The 17245-nt window shown below is 44.3% G+C and overlaps 1 protein-coding gene across 4 annotated transcripts in view; it reads right to left on the bottom strand.

Moving 5' to 3' along the window:
• SESN3 (sestrin 3) overlaps window positions 1-17245 on the bottom strand; it is a 162819-nt gene that overhangs the window by 25135 nt on the left and 120439 nt on the right. For all 4 annotated transcript variants that reach the window (XM_077484943.1, XM_077484944.1, XM_077484945.1 and 1 more), the window contains 3 exons: window positions 16636-16818; window positions 11965-12201; window positions 7249-7396 (listed from right to left, as the gene is read on the bottom strand). In XM_077484943.1, the coding sequence (XP_077341069.1) occupies window positions 7249-7396; window positions 11965-12201; window positions 16636-16818 (568 nt within the window). The remainder of the gene's footprint in view (window positions 1-7248; window positions 7397-11964; window positions 12202-16635; window positions 16819-17245) is intronic.

Raw genomic sequence — 17245 nt, 5'->3', positions numbered from 1 at the left:
ACCCCCCGTCGCCAGTGTCACTAAGGCTGGGTTCACATTGCAGCGGTTTATGAGAACGAATGTGATTCGCACCGCACTGCAGTGCAAATCACATCCGATCTCTGTGCGATTCGAGTTCAGCCATTCGCCGCACCCGCCGCACCCGCCACACCCGCCGCACCCGCCGCAAATTCGCACGGGACCCTTTTTTTGGCCCGCAGCAGAATCGGATCGCATGGGTGTTCACACCATGCGATCCGAGTTTGCAGATCGCACTGCGATATGCGAACTGATCTGGGGGTGTCAGTAACATTTCACTGACACTCCCAGCAGTTCGCATAGGGCAGTGTGAACTGCCGCCGGGAGGCATGCGATGCGGGAACCCGCCGCGGATTCGCGGCGTTTCCGCATCGCTCCAGTGTGAACCCAGCCTAATAAGCGATCATTTTTCTGATCGCCGTATTAGTGTCACAGGTGACGCTAGTTAGGCAGGTAGGTATTTAGGTTCGCCGCAGCTTTTTATAGCGCCAGGGACCCCCATATACTACCGCATAAAGCCCCCTGATTGCCCCCTAGTTAACCCTTTCACCAGTGATCACCATATAACTGTTACAGGTGACGCTGGTTGGTTAGTTATTTTTTTATAGTTTCAGGGCACCCGCCATTTATTACCTAATAAAGGTTTAACCCCCTGATCACCCGGCGGGTGTCATTTGTGACTAATAACTGTTAGGGCAGTTAGGGTTAGCCCCCTTTAGTTCTAAGGTACCCCCCTAACCCCCCCAATAAAGGTTTAACCCCGTGATCACCCCCCGTCGCCAGTGTCACTAAGGCTGGGTTCACATTGCAGCGGTTTATGAGAACGGATGTGATTCGCACCGCACTGCAGTGCAAATCACATCCGATCTCTGTGCGATTCGAGTTCAGCCATTCGCCGCACCCGCCGCACCCGCCGCAAATTCGCACGGGACCCTTTTTTTGGCCCGCAGCAGAATCGGATCGCATGGGTGTTCACACCATGCGATCCGAGTTTGCAGATCGCACTGCGATATGCGAACTGATCTGGGGGTGTCAGTAACATTTCACTGACACTCCCAGAAGTTCGCATAGGGCAGTGTGAACTGCCGCCGGGAGGCATGCGATGCGGGAACCCGCCGCGCATTCGTGGCGTTCCCGCATCGCTCCAGTGTGAACCCAGCCTAATAAGCGATCGTTTTTCTGATCGCCGTATTAGTGTCACAGGTGACGCTAGTTAGGCAGGTAGGTATTTAGGTTCGCTGCAGCTTTTTATAGCGCCAGGGACCCCCATATACTACCGCATAAAGCCCCCTAATTGCCCCCTAGTTAACCCTTTCACCAGTGATCACCATATAACTGTTACAGGTGACGCTGGTTGGTTAGTTATTTTTTTATAGTTTCAGGGCACCCGCCATTTATTACCTAGTCTCACTAGTGTACCCCTAAATTTAGGGGTGTCTACTTTCCAAAATGGGGTCATTTGGGGGGGGGGGTTTGTGCCATCTTGGCATTTTATGGCCTTCAAAACTGTAACGCCCTTAGAAAGCCTGAAGGCGGTGCTTGGTTTTCGGGGCCCCGTACGCGGCTAGGCTCCCAAAAAGTCCCACATATGTGGTATCCCCATACTCAGGAGAAGCAGCAGAATTTATTTTGGGGTGTCATTTCACATATGCCCATGGCATGCGTGAGCAATATATCATTTAGTGACAACTTTGTGAAAAAAAAAAAAAAAAAAAAAAGTTTGTAATTTTCCCGCAACTTGTGGCAAAATATAAAATATTCCATGGACTCAACATGCCTCTCAGCAAATAGCTTGGGGTGTCTACTTTCTAAAATGGGGTCATTTGTGGGGGTTTTGTGCCATCTTGGCATTTTATGGCCTTCAAAACTGTAATAGGTAGTGAGGAGTGAAATCAAAAAATTACGCCCTTAGAAAGCCTGAAGGCGGTGCTTGGTTTTCGGGGCCCCGTACGCGGCTAGGCTCCCAAAAAGTCCCACATATGTGGTATCCCCGTACTCAGGAGAAGCAGCAGAATTTATTTTGGGGTGTCATTTCACATATGCCCATGGCATGCATGAGCAATATATCATTTAGTGACAACTTTGTTAAAAAAAAAAAAAAAAAAAAAAGTTTGTAATTTTCCCGCAACTTGTGGCAAAATATAAAATATTCCATGAACTCAACATGCCTCTCAGCAAATAGCTTGGGGTGTCTACTTTCTAAAATGGGGTCATTTGTGGGGGTTTTGTGCCATCTTGGCATTTTATGGCCTTCAAAACTGTAATAGGTAGTGAGAAGTGAACTCAAAAATTTACGCCCTTAGAAAGCCTGAAGGCGGTGCTTGGTTTTCGGGGCCCCGTACGCGGCTAGGCTCCCAAAAAGTCCCACATATGTGGTATCCCCATACTCAGGAGAAGCAGCAGAATTTATTTTGGGGTGTCATTTCACATACGCCCATAGCATGTGTGAGCAATATATCATTTAGTGACAACTTTGTGTAAAAAAAAAAAAAAATTTTTTTTTTTGTCATTATTCAATCGCTTGAGGCAAAAAAATAAAATATTCAATGGGCTCAACATGCCTCTTATCAATTTCCTTAGGGGGTCTACTTTCCAAAATGGGGTCATTTGGGGGGGTTTTGTACTGCCCTGCCATTTTAGCACCTCAAGAAATGAGATAGGCAGTCGTAAACTAAAAGCTGCGTAAATTCCAGAAAACGTACCTTAGTTTGTAGATGTGACAACTTTTGCGCAAACCAATAAATATACAATTATTGACTTTTTTTTTACCAAAGACATGTGGCTGAATACATTTTGGCCTAAATGTATGACTAAAATTGAGTTTATTGGATTTTTCTAATAACAAAAAGTAGAAAATATCATTTTTTTTCAAAATTTGCGGTCTTTTTACGTTTATATCGCAAAAAATAAAAATCGCAGAGGCAATCAAATACCATCAAAAGAAAGCTCTATTTGTGGGAAGAAAAGGACGCAAATTTTGTTTGGGTACAACATTGCATGACCGCGCAATTACCAGTTAAAGCAGCGCAGTGCCAAAGTGTAAAAAGACCTCTGGTCATTTACCAGCAAAATGGTCCGGTCTGAAAGTGGTTAAGAGACAGAAGGATTTGAGACAGCCTACATCCACAGAAGATCTCTGGTTAGTTCTCCAAGATGAACCTACCTGCCAAGCTCCTTTAAAAACTGTATGCAAGTGTACCTAGAAGAATTGAAGAATCAATGCTGTTTTGATGGCAAACTACTAATTGCTTTCCATTTTTTTTAATTGATAAAAATACTATTAACACTTTTATTTCTAAAAGCACTCTTCAAAGCATTTTATCACCTGCCTAAAACTTTTGCACAGTACTGTATTTTCCATTGGATGACCCTGATGACACCATAATAATGTAAGTGGGTCCAATCCACTAGTGCAGGGGTCTCCAAACATTCTAAACAAAGGGCTATTTTTCTGTGCTTTCGATTTTAGGGAGACTGGGCTATGGCCAGCGGAAGTACAAAATGGCCCAGTGTCAGTGGGAGTAGAAAATATCTAAGGCTTGGTGGTTAGAGAGAGAGAATATAAAATTACATTGCACTTGTGGTCAGTAGGAGGGGGAATAGTGCCCATTGTTGGTATTAGTGGGAGCTATATTGCACTTTTGGTGTCAGCAGAAGGAATAGTGCTCCGTTGTCGGTGTCAGGAAGAGTAGGAACAGTGCCCTACCATTGCTGTCAGTGGGAGGAATAGTGCCGTTGTTGGTGTCAGTGGGAGAAATAGTTCCCTGTTGTTGGTGTCAGTGGAAGAAATAGTGACCCATCATTAGTGTCAATGGGAAAAGTAGTCCCCTTGTCATTTAAATCAGTGGGAAGAATAGTGCCCCATCTTTGGTGTCAGTGGTAGGAATTTTGTATTCTTGTTTAGATCAGTGGGAGAAATTAGTTCTCCATCTTTGGTGTCAGCAGGAGAATAGTTATGGTTTCTGGAGCTGAAGGGCGCAGTTCTTGTGGCCACCAACAAGTGTCTTTCGGCTGATCCCAGTAATTAGACTCCACCCGATGCTGGCTGCTGGGAAGGTATATAACACCTCCCTTGATCTGCATCCTTGCTTCAGTGCTTTGCCCGTTTGCCACATACCTGCTTGCTGATTATCCTGATCCCTGCCTTATACAGTATCATGTAACCCCAGCTCTGCTCCCCTATGTCCCCAGCCCCATTCCTGGTTATGCCCTGTTTATCCGGGGCTTCCCCTTTGCTTGTACATATTGTAGTATAGTTAATGTGCTAGTTAGGTTGTTTGCCACTTTGGTCATATATACTGTTCCCATATATATCAGTTTGCCTTGTACACGGTTTGCTATTATTGGATGGGGTTTTTGTTTCACTACTAATAAATCTTACTTTAATCCCAATTCTGATTCCAGTTTCTTAAGTACATTTTCAGTGATCTGGTCATCCCTGCTGCTGGATACCAGCATTCAGTAACCCTTACACATTGTTTATATCAGTGAAAGAAATGATGCCCCATTGTTGGTAACAGTGGAAGAAATCATGGTCTCCTATTGGTGTCAGTAGGAATAGTGCATCCCTGTTGGTGTCAGTGGAAGGAATAATGCATCATTGTTGATGTCACTGGAAGGATTAGTGCCTCGTATCAGTGGGAAGAATACCTCCCCAAGGGTCAGACACAGACAAAGATCTGGCCCGAGGGCCACAGTTTTGGAAAGCACTACGCAAGCAGATCCTCAAACACTGCAGATTAGAGAACCAGCGAGCTCACCTAAATTTGGGCACTGGCTGTAATATCAAGACTGAGGGGCAGCAGTTGTCTTTGCTATGGTCATGACTAGCAAGAAAGACTTGGCAAGGCTACAAACCCCAAACTCTCTAATATGTCTCTATGGACCTTACTTTGTGCACTGGTGCACAGTTATGTTGGAACAGGAAGGGGCCATCCCCAAACTGTTCCCACAAAGTTGGGAGCATGAAATGGTCCAAATGTCTTGGTATGCTGACGCCTTAAGAGTTCCCTTCGCTGAAACTAAGGGGCCAAGCCCAACCCCTGAAAAACAACCCCACACCATAATTCCCCCCCCCCCAAATTATTTGGACCAGTGCACAAAGCAAGGTCTACAATGAGCGAGTTTGGGGTGGAGGAACTTGACTGGCCTGCACAGGGTCCTGACCTCAACCCAATATAAAACCTTTAGGATGAATTAAAGAGAAGACTGCAAGCCAGGCCTTCTTGTCCACATCAGTGCCTGATCTCACAAATGCGCTTCTGAAAAAATGGTTAAACATTCCCACAGACACCCTCCCAAACCTTGTGGACGGCCTTCCCAGAAGAATTGAAGCTGTTATAGCTGCAAAGGGTGGGCCAACGCAATATTGAACCCTACGGACTAAGGCTGGGATGTCATTAAAGGTCATGTAAAGGCAGACGCCCCAATACTTTTGGTAATATAGAGTGTGTATGTATATGTATATGTGTATATATATATATATATATATATATATATATACACATATATATATACATACATACATACATACATACATACACACACACACACACACACACTATATTACCCCTGCTGTATCATACATATTGGACAAACAACTTGCTGCTTATACATGTATCCTTTGGTTGGTTTGCGGTAAATTTCCACTGACGACGACCTTCTCAATTTTATCACAGGTTTTCAGGACATAGATAAGCTGTATTCTCAAAGACAAAAATGTTACTACAACATGGTCAGACTCAATGATCTGATGTCACTCGTTGTCAAGGAATTCTGAGGAAGTATCCTCAGTAAAGTTATTTTCTTCTAGAGAACTTGTGGGCTGAATTTTTACCGATGTCACTGTTTTCTAAAGAAAAAAAAAATCAGCTAGACGGCAAATAGGCTGAGTGAGGTCCCCAAGGTCAATGTTTCAAAGAGAACGAAAGCTGGCCATACACTGCTCAAATGTAAGCAAAACCCTGCTGTCACAGCTGAAATTTAAGCAATGACCCTGCTGGAAAATTGTCAGCCCAACAACGCACGCATCCAATCAGATGCAGGCACTATTCAAGTACTGTCAGCCGGAACTGCTGGTGGTCAGAATACAATAGCCTGGCAGGGGGCATTCAACTAAGGGCACTGTTAGCATGGATGAAGGAATCGGTTACAGACAACTATAGAAATTACTAGACACAGTCTCTTTGAGGCCAGTGGTTCCTAGAGAACTTATAGGTTGCATCATCAGTGATATCACCGATTCCTAGAGAACTTATATGCTCGTTGTTGTCACCACTTTCTTGGAGAGCTTATAGGCATATTGACACCACCACTTCCTAGATATTTCACAGGCTCAATAATGTCATCACCACTTCCTACAGAACCTATAGGCTTGATGAGGTCACTGTTTCCTAGAGAACTTATTGGCTTTGTTGTCACTACTTTCTAGAGAACTTATAGGTTTAATGAGGTCAATGCTTCCTAGAGAACTTATAGACCCATTGATGTCACTGCTTCCTACAGAATTTATAGGCTCATTGATGTCACCACTTCCCAGGGAACTTATAGGTTTGTATAGGTCACCACTTTCTAGAGAAGGTGTAGACTTGTGGAGGTCATGGCCTCCTAGAGAACCTAAAGGCTCGTTGAAGTCACTGCTTCATACATAATTCATAGGCTCACTATGGTCACCGCTTCCTAGAGAACTCACAGGCTTATTGATGCCACCACTTCCTTTAGGCTTGCAGAGGTTACCACTCCTTTGACAGCTTATAGGCTTGTGGAGGTAACCGCTTCCTAGAGAACTCACTGATGTCACTGTTCCCTAGAAAATTCATAGGTTCAATGGTGTTACCAGGTACTAGACTCGTTGATGTTCCTGCTCTCTAGAACATTCACAGGCTCATTGATGTCATTATTTCCTAGATAATATATAGGCTCAGTGATGTCACCACTTCCTAGAGAACTTATAGGCTCATTGATGTCACTCCTCCCTAGAGAGCTTACAGGTTGCATTGTCTGTGAGGTCACTGGTCTTTTAAGAAATGTATTGGAAGAATCCTCAGTAATGTATCTGCAATATAGAGAACTGACCAGCTGTGGTCTCAGCCAGTATTTTCTAGAGAAATAGTGAGCTTCATTATCTGTAATCATGCCAACCCCTGATAACCAGCATTATTCATAGCAATACAGCCTGAGTCAATGTTATGTAGTTGCTCAGCACTTGGAAAATTATAGATCTCAAATTACCTCCGGAGACAACCAACAGACTTTCCTTCTTTTCTTTCTCAAAACGTGTGGCCATCTCTTCCTGCGATGCTTCTTCCTCTTCTCTTTCTTCTTGGAGTTTCTTCATTCTCTCCATCAAAACTTCTATTTCACTTTCATAGTCGGCATTCTGCAAGTCAGAGAGCATAATGGATGTCTATCATTCTGCTAGAGACAATTTTAGCAGATATAAAATCAGCACCACTATGGCATTCTTTCATGTTTTGGTTGTTAGGTTTTCAATATATGCAATTTTATATAAGGATTAGGATTGAAGGTTTTCTTATATGTATGAAATTATATATATATATATATATATATATATATATATATATATATATATATATATATATATATATATATATATATATATATACATACATACACACATATATACACACACACACACGTAATTTTTTTAATTATTATTAATTTTTTTTTAGTTTTGGATTGTGATAAAGATTTACTCCAAGAAGGTAAAATCAAACGATGTTTAAAATATATGTTGAAATTGCCTGGTTTCCTGCTGGTTGCAGCAAGTCAGATCAATAGGAATATATGGGCAGTTGAGGGTTAAGCGCCGTGAGAGGCAGCTTACAAATACTGGTGCGCCGTAGTTTGTGGCCACACCCTCAGGCCAAGTCGTAATGGTGAAACCCGCCAGTGCAGGACCATATTGGGTCCGGAAGTGACGTTAGCATGTTGTCGGAAGTGGCAAGCACTGCTACCGAGTCTAACAGCAAGGGGTGAGATGTCGTTGCATACATCCTGCGGTTTCCCGATTTTATCTGCTTATGTTTAGGCTTTGTAAGTGTGATTTTAAGGGGAAGGTTTTTTTTTTTTACCAATAAATGGTTTGAACGGGATTATGCTTTGGAGTACTGCTTTGTATTTTGAACCACCCATGCGAGGTATTGCCGCGATCGGTAGAGCGAGAGCAATAATTCTAGCCCTAGACCTCTTCTATAACGCAAAAGATGCAACCTATAGAATTTTTTAAATGTCGCTTATGGAGATTTTTGAGGGTAAAAGTTTGACGCTATTCCACAAGCGGCGTAATTTTGAAGCGTGACATGTTGGGTATCAATTTACTCGGCGTAACATGATCTTTCACAATGTAAAAAAAATTGGGCTAATTTTACTGTTGTCTTATTTTTTTATTCAAAAAGGTGAATTTTTTCCTAAAAAAGTGCGCTTGTAAGACAGAAACAGCGCTCCATTATTCAGAACCATAAGGATGTCCCAAAGCAGTGCCAAACATGAGAGGTGGGACAACGAAAAATCCCAAGGCTAACACAAGAGCCAACCAGGTAACAGGAGCTCAACACAGAAACTGGGGCCCAACTTGAACAATACCCCTTCAAGAGGGAATAGACAGCAGCCTGCAACACCTTGCGACCAAAAGAAGCATCCTCAGATGCCAGCACAGCCACGTCGTAGAATTTTGTGAAAGTGCACACCGACGACCAAGTGGCCGCCTTGCAAACCAGCGCAGCTGATGCCTGATGATGGAAGGCCCAAGAAGCAATAAGCAGCCAAGTAGAATGTGCCGTAACAGGGAAAGAAGGAACCCAACCCCTCATAGAATAGACCAGAGTCATCATCTGTCTTATCCATCTAGAGAGTTCACAGAAGAAGTAGACAGCCCCCTTTTTGGCCCATCCATGATCAAAAACAGTGAATCCAATGTCCGAAAAAGGCCCTGTGACTGCCAAATACACCCGAATCGCCCGAACACATCCAAGGCATGCAAGGTAAATCCCTTAGGACATTTTGGCCTGGGACACAGGGAAGGCAATACAACATCCTTAATCAAAAAGAATCAGAGGCGGGAACCACGGACAAGGGCGAAGAACCACTTCATCTTTGTGGATCACCAGGTAAGGAGTATGACATGGTAACGCCTATAGTTCCGACACTCTGCAAGCAGAGGTGATAGCAACCAAATAAGCCACCTTCTGGGAAAGAGCAAGCAGAAGAACTGCCCTAATATTTTCAACGGGAGGCTCCTGTAGAACCGAACGCACCAAGAGTAGATTCCACAGAGGTAGAACCGAATGCACCGGTGGGGGCAGATGTCAAACCCCTTAATTAAGAGTACGCACCAGGGAGTGCGAGACAAGGGGACGCCGAAGAAAACCACCTCGGCGGATACTGATGGTACTCAAGGCCAAGTTCTGTTCAACCCCCCCCCACCCCCCCGTGAAGGAAGGTCGAGGTCGAAATCTGAGCCACCGAGAAAGAACAAGGGTAAATGGCAAGCGCCTCACACCAGGATATATATGCTATCCATGTCCGGTGGTAAATCTTCCCCACGGAAGGCTTCCTAGCCTTCAGCAGCGCCATAACTTCAGCACCTGGCTTATAACAGCCAGGCCTTCAAAAACCAGCAACTGAAGCAGAATGGAAGATCGGCCCTTGGGACAGTAGAACCTCTCTGAGAGGCAGTGGCCAAGGGACTCCAGTGACCAAGCGCACCAGGTCGGCGTACCAAGACCAACCCGGGCCCACTAGAATGACCGGTATCCCTTTGGCCTTGATCCTGCGCAAAAGCTGGGGCAGAATCTTGAGGAGGAGAGGCATAGATCTGAAAATTTACCGGCCCACGGGGCCACCAGAGGAGCCGTGACCTTGCCAGAAACCTCAGTACCGTTCCGTTAAGCGGGGGCCCCAACAGGTCTACCTCAGGAGTACCCCATGGAAGACAGACGATGAAACATGTCCTGGTGAAGGGAGCACCCTGTGGACCAACACTAGCCGACTGAGGCAACCGCTTGCCATTTTTCCACTCCTAGAATGCATACGGCGGAAAGGGCCAGAACAAGGCGTTCTGCCCACTGGAGGATGCTCTCCGAAGTCGACCTCCATGATTCATACATAGTCTGCTTGCTCGAAGTCCCAGGATATCGATCGGCAGTCTGGATTCCTCCAGCGTCCAGGACACCTCCCCACCCTGACAGACTGGCATTGGTGGTGACCACTGTCCAATACAAGGGGAGAAAGGAGGTGCCCTGCTGAAATCTCGGAAGGCAAAGCCACCAGACCAGGGACCCCCGGTTTTCTGGCTCAGCCGAATCTGACAGCCCAGAGACCTCGGCCATTTTACGCCAGGACTTCACTTGAAAGGAGCTTGTATGGAACTGTGCAAATGGAACCGCCTCAAAAGGTAAATACCATCAGGCCCAACACCCACATGCAGGACCACAGGGAGGCCCACCTGCGAGACAACAGTAGTTGAAACGCAGCATGCAACTTGTGGAGTTTGTCCAGAGGAAGAAACACTCTGGCCAGAGATGAAAACAGAGTCAGGCCCAGATAATCCAATTATCAGAGCGGACTTCAGGTAGTACAGAAGCCAACTGAAAACTGAGGTCTGTATAGCAAGCTACGTCACCCCTCAGGGTAGCCAAGGTCTCTGCTCGCAGAGGAAGATCCAAGCAATCCAGGACTGCAATCCCCCCACTTACGTAACCACACCAGAACTGGAGCCAACACCTTTGTGAGTACGCGAGGGGTGGAGGCGAGATCAAATGTCAACACCGCAAGCTAAAAATGCTCTTTTCCCACAGTAAAACAGAGGAAGTGTCTTTGTTGGGCATATATTGGAATACGTAAATAAGTATCCCTGATGTTGACATAAGCCTGAGTCCCCATGAAGAAGGGACGCCAAAACCATGCGGATGAACTCCATTCTGTACCCACTGAAACCAGGACAAGCACACCCTGAAGCAACAGGGCTTGCACAGCCCCAAGGAGGGAAAACTGCCAGCAGTCCGGTAACAGACGCCAATTGGAAGGAAAAAAAAAACCCTTTCCATGGTTCAAGGCTGAAAAACTAGGACATAGGTGAGGGCGCGCCTTTATGCTGAAGGGGCCTTAAAAAATAATAATAAATTAATAAATAAATATTATATTCAACTTTTTAATATATATATGCACACATACATACACGCACACACACACACACACATATATTTAAAAATGTATTTAAAGAGGCATTCTACCCATATAAAAGTCAGCAGCTACAAAAAGTGTAGCTGCTGACTTTTAATAATTGGACACTCACCTGTCCCATGGTCCACCGATGCGGGCGTATGAAGCCCCACTCCTCTCCCTCCCTTCCCCCTCGGTGCTGGCATTGTGACTGTGCACGCATTGAGCATGTGCGAGCCATGCTGTGATTGGCCAGGCAATCTTCTGGGACCTGTGACGTGTCCGAGAAGTTTGCACGGAAGGAGGGGGGGAGAGGTGAACTTCCTACTGGCTCCGTGGAGCCCCGGGAGAAAGTGGGAGCAAGAGGGTATCCGCCCCCCCCAAAAAAATGACATGCCAAATGTGGGATGTTAGGGGGTCACCTTCACTTAAAGTGAAAGTTTCATTTTTGTAATTACACACACACACACATATATAATGTAATTTTTTTTTTTTTACCCACACTTACACTTTAAAATATGGTCATATTGTGCAGGGCTTAGCCCTCAAACACTTTTATACTCGGCCTCTAGGAATTTTCCTTAATAGCTTCTCTGCTGGAAGTAAAGTAAATAAAACATCCAGAATACCCCAAGCTGATGTTACAAGTTTTGTTTATAGCGGAGGAGCGATCCTTCCTGCTATTGTTTCTTGGAGGACAGCAGATATAATAGAAGGATTTGGTGATAAGGAAAGCAAACACAGCTCATCCATTCCCCTACTGACCTCAGTGCTGTTACTTGTCAGGCTTGTGTTCTCTATACTGTTGTCGTTGGCAAAATCGCAAACGCAAAGCTTGTTTTTCACCACCAAGTGCAGCCCATTTGGAGGATCGGGGCCTCTGTCGGGGTTGATGCCACTGCCGAACACGAAACTTGCCAATGCGTGGTAGTGAGCCAGCAGTACCACCGCATGCACCAGCTCAGCCAGCGACCAATTGTTCTCTCCCGTCTTCACCAATTTCTGTGAAAGATGGAATGAAACTGGAGTAAATACATGTCATATATATCCAAATTTTATAGTGCTGCCAAAGGAATTAAAAATCATCACCCTCTTTATACAAAATATCCCAAAAGTAAATTCCCTGGCGGGCTTATTTGAGTTTTTAAAGTTGCTTAAATTTACGAACCGAAAATATAACAGAGCTGAAGAAGAAGCTTGATGTGTGAAATGTGTTGAGACTCTTGTTAATATTTAACTAAAGTGATGATCCTGCACTAATTGAGACACACACGATATTAGCAAAAGTATTGGGGCGCCTGCCTTTACACATAAACTTTAATGACATCCCAGTCTTAGTCTGTAGGGGCTATGGGAATGTTTGACCATTCTTCCAGAAGCACATTTGTGAGGTCAGGCACCGATGTGGACGTGAAGGCCTCTGTGCAGGCCAGTTAAGTTCCTCCCCCCCAAACTCGCTCATCCATGTCTTTATGGGCCTTGCTTTATGCACTGGTGCACAGTCAGGTTGGATCAGGAAGGGGCCATCCCCAAACTGTTCCCACAAAGTTGGGAGCATAAAATTGTCCAAAATGTCTTGGTATGCTGATGCCTTAAGAGTTCCCTTCACTGGAACTAAGGGGCCAAGCCCAACTCCTGAAAAACAATCCCGCACCATAATCCCCCCTCAACCAAATGATTTGGACCAGTGCACAAAGCAAGGACCATAAAGGCACGGAGCAGCAAGTTTGGGGTGGAGGAAATTGATTGGCCTGCACAGTCCTGACCTCAACATGATAGAACACCTTTGGGATGAATTAGAGCGGAGACTGCGAGCCAGGCCTTCTCGTCCAACCTCAGTGCCTGACCTCATAAATGTAATTCTGGAAGAACAGTCAAACATTCCCGTAGACACACTCCTAAACCTTGTGAACAGCCATCCCAGAAGAGTTGAAGCTGTTATAGCTGCAAAGGGTGGGCCAACTCAATACTAAACCCTACAGACCAAGACTGGCATGCAAATTACAGTTCATGTGCCTGTAAAGGCAGGTGTCCCAATACTTTTGGTAATATAGTGTATTCTGTACAGACTATGGGGCTACTTGGCTAAGGGGGTAGCCTCGCCAAACATGAGACATATTTGTTGTATTTTTGGATTATCTTATTCTGATGGAAGAAGTACTGACTTGTGCATATTTGAAAATGTATAATTAAATACGATTATATTTTACATTGTGGAGTCTTAAGTAAATGTAGGCACCTGAAAACCCCAGTAAGCCCACTCAGGCATTTACATTCAGATACACGTCATATATAAATCCAATAACTAAAGGAAGAAATATGGGCCGAGCTTTCACATCACAGGTCCTAAACAAGAAGTCTTCTCTTGAGAAAAGGCAGAGCCATGAAAATCGTTTGTTGCAGATCTGCACCAAGGACTGCCGAGTTAAACACATTTACAACCTAGGGGGCGGTTCACACCACAAAAACTCACTCCACATGCGTTTCTGCATGCACATTTTTGATGCATTTCAGTGCATTTTTTTCCCTCTTGCTTTTTATTTTTTCCCCAAGCTTTCCTGGGACTTTTTTTATGTAATGCGTTCCGGTGCTTTTTTTGATGCATTTAGATATGTTTCAGCATGTTGCGGTGCGTTCCCGTACAGTTCTGTGCAGAAAGAATGCTGCATGTTCTACTTTTTTTCTACACTGGAATCAACTGACTGCACTGATGCAACTATTGCCATTGGAACCCATATAATCTACTGTCCATGTGTTTTTGTTGAAGAAAAAACGCACTGGGCTACATTTGGTGTGACTTGGCCCTCAGATGTGTTCTGCTGTGTTTTTGGTGCGTTTTTCTGCATTGCAGTACAGTTCTGTGCATTCTGCATGTTCTACTTTTATTTTCCTGCACTGGAACACACTGAAACTGACTGCACTGCTGTGAACTAAGCCATTGGAACCCCAATAATCTACTGGTCATGCGCTTTTGATGCAGAAAAAAAACGCACTGGAGTGCATTTGGTGTGACCTGACCGTCAAGCTGATTATCTCACAGCTGTTTTGGGCTTGTTTGTCCTCCAAGGTATGGATACCACGGCATGCCTAGAATAGGGGTTGGGAAGCAATTATATTTACAACCAAGCATAAAATAATGATGTAGGACAAAGAAAACTGGCCAATCAGGTGGCAGCTGAACTTACTCTTTTTCCATCTGGATCAATTTGAATCATTGGTGTTTAAAGCATGGGCAACAAAGAACAAGTGCCCCATCATTGGTGTCAGTGGGAGGAACAGTGCCCCATCATTGGTGTCAGTGGGAGGAATAGTGCCCCATCATTGGTGTCCGTGGGAGGCATAGTGCCCCATCATTGGTGTCCGTGGGAGGCATAGTGCCCCATCATTGGTGTCCGTGGGAGGCATAGTGCCCCATCATTGGTGTTCGTGGGAGGAATAGTGCCCCAAGGGCCAGATAAAGACCAAAAAAAATTCACATCCACCCCCGGACCGCAGTTTGGAGACCCCTGCTTTAGACGCATTAGAAAAAGGGGCAAAATTAAATGTTTTCTTAAAACACTGAAAATGAAAGCAGTGGGAGCCAGATGGAGTGGGGGTAAGGTAAGCAACACAGCCTACTCAGCGCACCCTAAATCTATTTATCCCTTTCAGTGTGGGGCCCCACCACAAGGATCGATGTTGTGTAATTCCTGAAGCTTGGCTTTAAAGATGACCTCTGAGAAAGCAGCCAAATACACAGATTAGACACATAAGGAGGAGGTTATACTTGGAAAAAGGATTTGCACTTCTGTCCATCCAGTCATGAGATTTGCACAGCCCCATCACACAGGTCAGCCAGGAGGATACTACTACTTTATCTGTTACGTTGGTGTCACCTCTCCACCCCCAGCCTGTTTGGCAGTTACGTCAGGATTGAAATTTGGACAGTTCAGCAGGGATCGGCTGAATTGTGATCCATGTGTGGGCAGGCTGGTTGTAGAGAAGTTGATATACCGATCGACTGGTGTACAACCAGCCTGTCGAATTTTCCCTGCTTGATCAGCACCGCCGGCTATAGTTGGCAATGCTGATCAGTGTATTCTGACCGAGGGAAATTTCCCCCACTGTCACAATTAAAACATTTTAGCGGGGAGGATTTCCCCATCCACATCAAATGTCTGGATGGGAGAATTTAGACTTTTCTTTGTAAAAAATAAATTAAAAAAACACTAAATTTGCATAAAAGCTGTCTCTGGTTGATGACATCGTATAGTCAGATGAGGTCATTCTTCCAATTCTATAAATTTTTTGAGGAGTAAGATAAGTTTGATGAATATACAGTTGAATTTGCTTATTATTAATAGAGGGAGAAACTCCCATGTGTGAGGAGCGAATCCTTCGCCATTTCTCCTCCGTCACACCAGGGAGCACATCCCGCCATCTCTCTCTTAAAGTGGTATACCATTTAGTTTAGCCCTCAACAGCTGGGAACATAAAACAGATATTAAACCTTTTGGTCCCTTCGACCGCAATATACCTATTAATGGATATTTAGCTACTTTAAGGTCTTGACGTCCAAACTGGGCCTGAACCATGTGTCTTAACTGTAAATATGTATAGAAAAATGTATGAGGTATACCATATTGTTGGCTCAAGTTTTCAAATGTTCGCTATCAGGAAATGCTCTTGGATGTTCTAAAGAGGGGTTATACCACATGGGGGTCTCTGGGGTGGTATCTCCACAGCCCATTATTTTTTTTTGGATCTCTCTCCATACTGCTCTGGCCAATGTGACTACAGGTATCTTTACTCTAGGCAAGCTGGTAGCCTTGGCTTCCTATCCAATTATTAGGTTCTCGACCTATAGTATCTCTAATAAATATCTTTCCTTTACATTCCTATGCTCTTGCGTCCCCCATGTCCTTAGATGTTTCAGTTGTCTTGCTAAATATAGATAGATATCCAGAAGTGCAAATCCAGCATCCATCTTTGGTCTTTATAATGTTGTTAACTTCAGCTTGCATCTGCCCTTAGCCCAAGTGAATCTTATGAATTAGAAGTGTAACTTTTGGAATAGAAGTTTTGGAAGGGTTACTGGGGAATGCAAAAAAAAAAAAAAAAATATATATATATATATATATATATATATATATATATATATATATATAAACACTCCGGCAATATAATCAATTTAATGAATCCAACTCTTCCTGCTACTGATATAGATAGTTTCTTCCATACTGCCAACTTTTCCCTAATATAGTTGCTGAAACTTTAAGTCGCACATATATGAACAGTTATCATTGGAAAGCATGGGGAACGACTTGTCATGCAACTTTGATGTCCACAAGTGTGAATGGAGCCTTAATCAACTTCTGTGTTTTACACTTTGCACACTTTTGTCCCATGCAAATTGTAGCAGATATGAAAGCCTGAGTCCCTGGCATGTTCACACACCTGTATGTGCTCTTTTGTGATTAGCCAAGGCCTGTGTGCAAGAAGCTTGTTGATTTCGTTAAGGTTTTTCAGCCGCTGTGGCACATACTCCAGGCCATTCAGCCATTCCGATGATCCCCCTGTGTTCAAGAACTCGTCCACGTGCATATTTATCAAGTACGCACACTGATGTCGTGCTGCAGCCTACGAGGGAAAAATACAACCATGACAGTTAAAGCTTTATAGATTTATATACAAAGATATGATAATGAGAATGAAATAAAAGGAACCCTCCTACTCACTATTAAAGTAAATACACACCAATCAGCTATACCTTTATGACCATCCAATTAATATTTAGTAGGCCCCCTTTTTGCTGCCAGAACAGGCCTGACTCTTCGAGGCATGGCCTCCTGTAGACCTCTGAGGGCGTGCTGTGGTTATCAGGAATCAAGCTGTCAGTAGCAGATCCTTTCGGTCCCATAGGTTGCAAGGTGGGGTGCTTTTTTCTGCTTCCAACATATCAATATCAGGGACAACATGTTAACCTGCTGCCTAATATATCCCACCAACTTTCAAATGCTATTGTAATGAGATAATCAAGGTTATTCACATAAACTTATCAGTGGTC

Source organism: Lithobates pipiens, unplaced genomic scaffold (genome assembly GCF_037356315.1).
Source record: "Lithobates pipiens isolate NorthernLeopardFrog02 unplaced genomic scaffold, aLitPip1_a1.2 Scaffold_17, whole genome shotgun sequence".
Lineage (NCBI taxonomy): Eukaryota > Metazoa > Chordata > Amphibia > Anura > Ranidae > Lithobates > Lithobates pipiens.
Note: the sequence above shows the minus strand (reverse complement) of the source record. Positions and strands in the feature narration are given on the sequence as shown.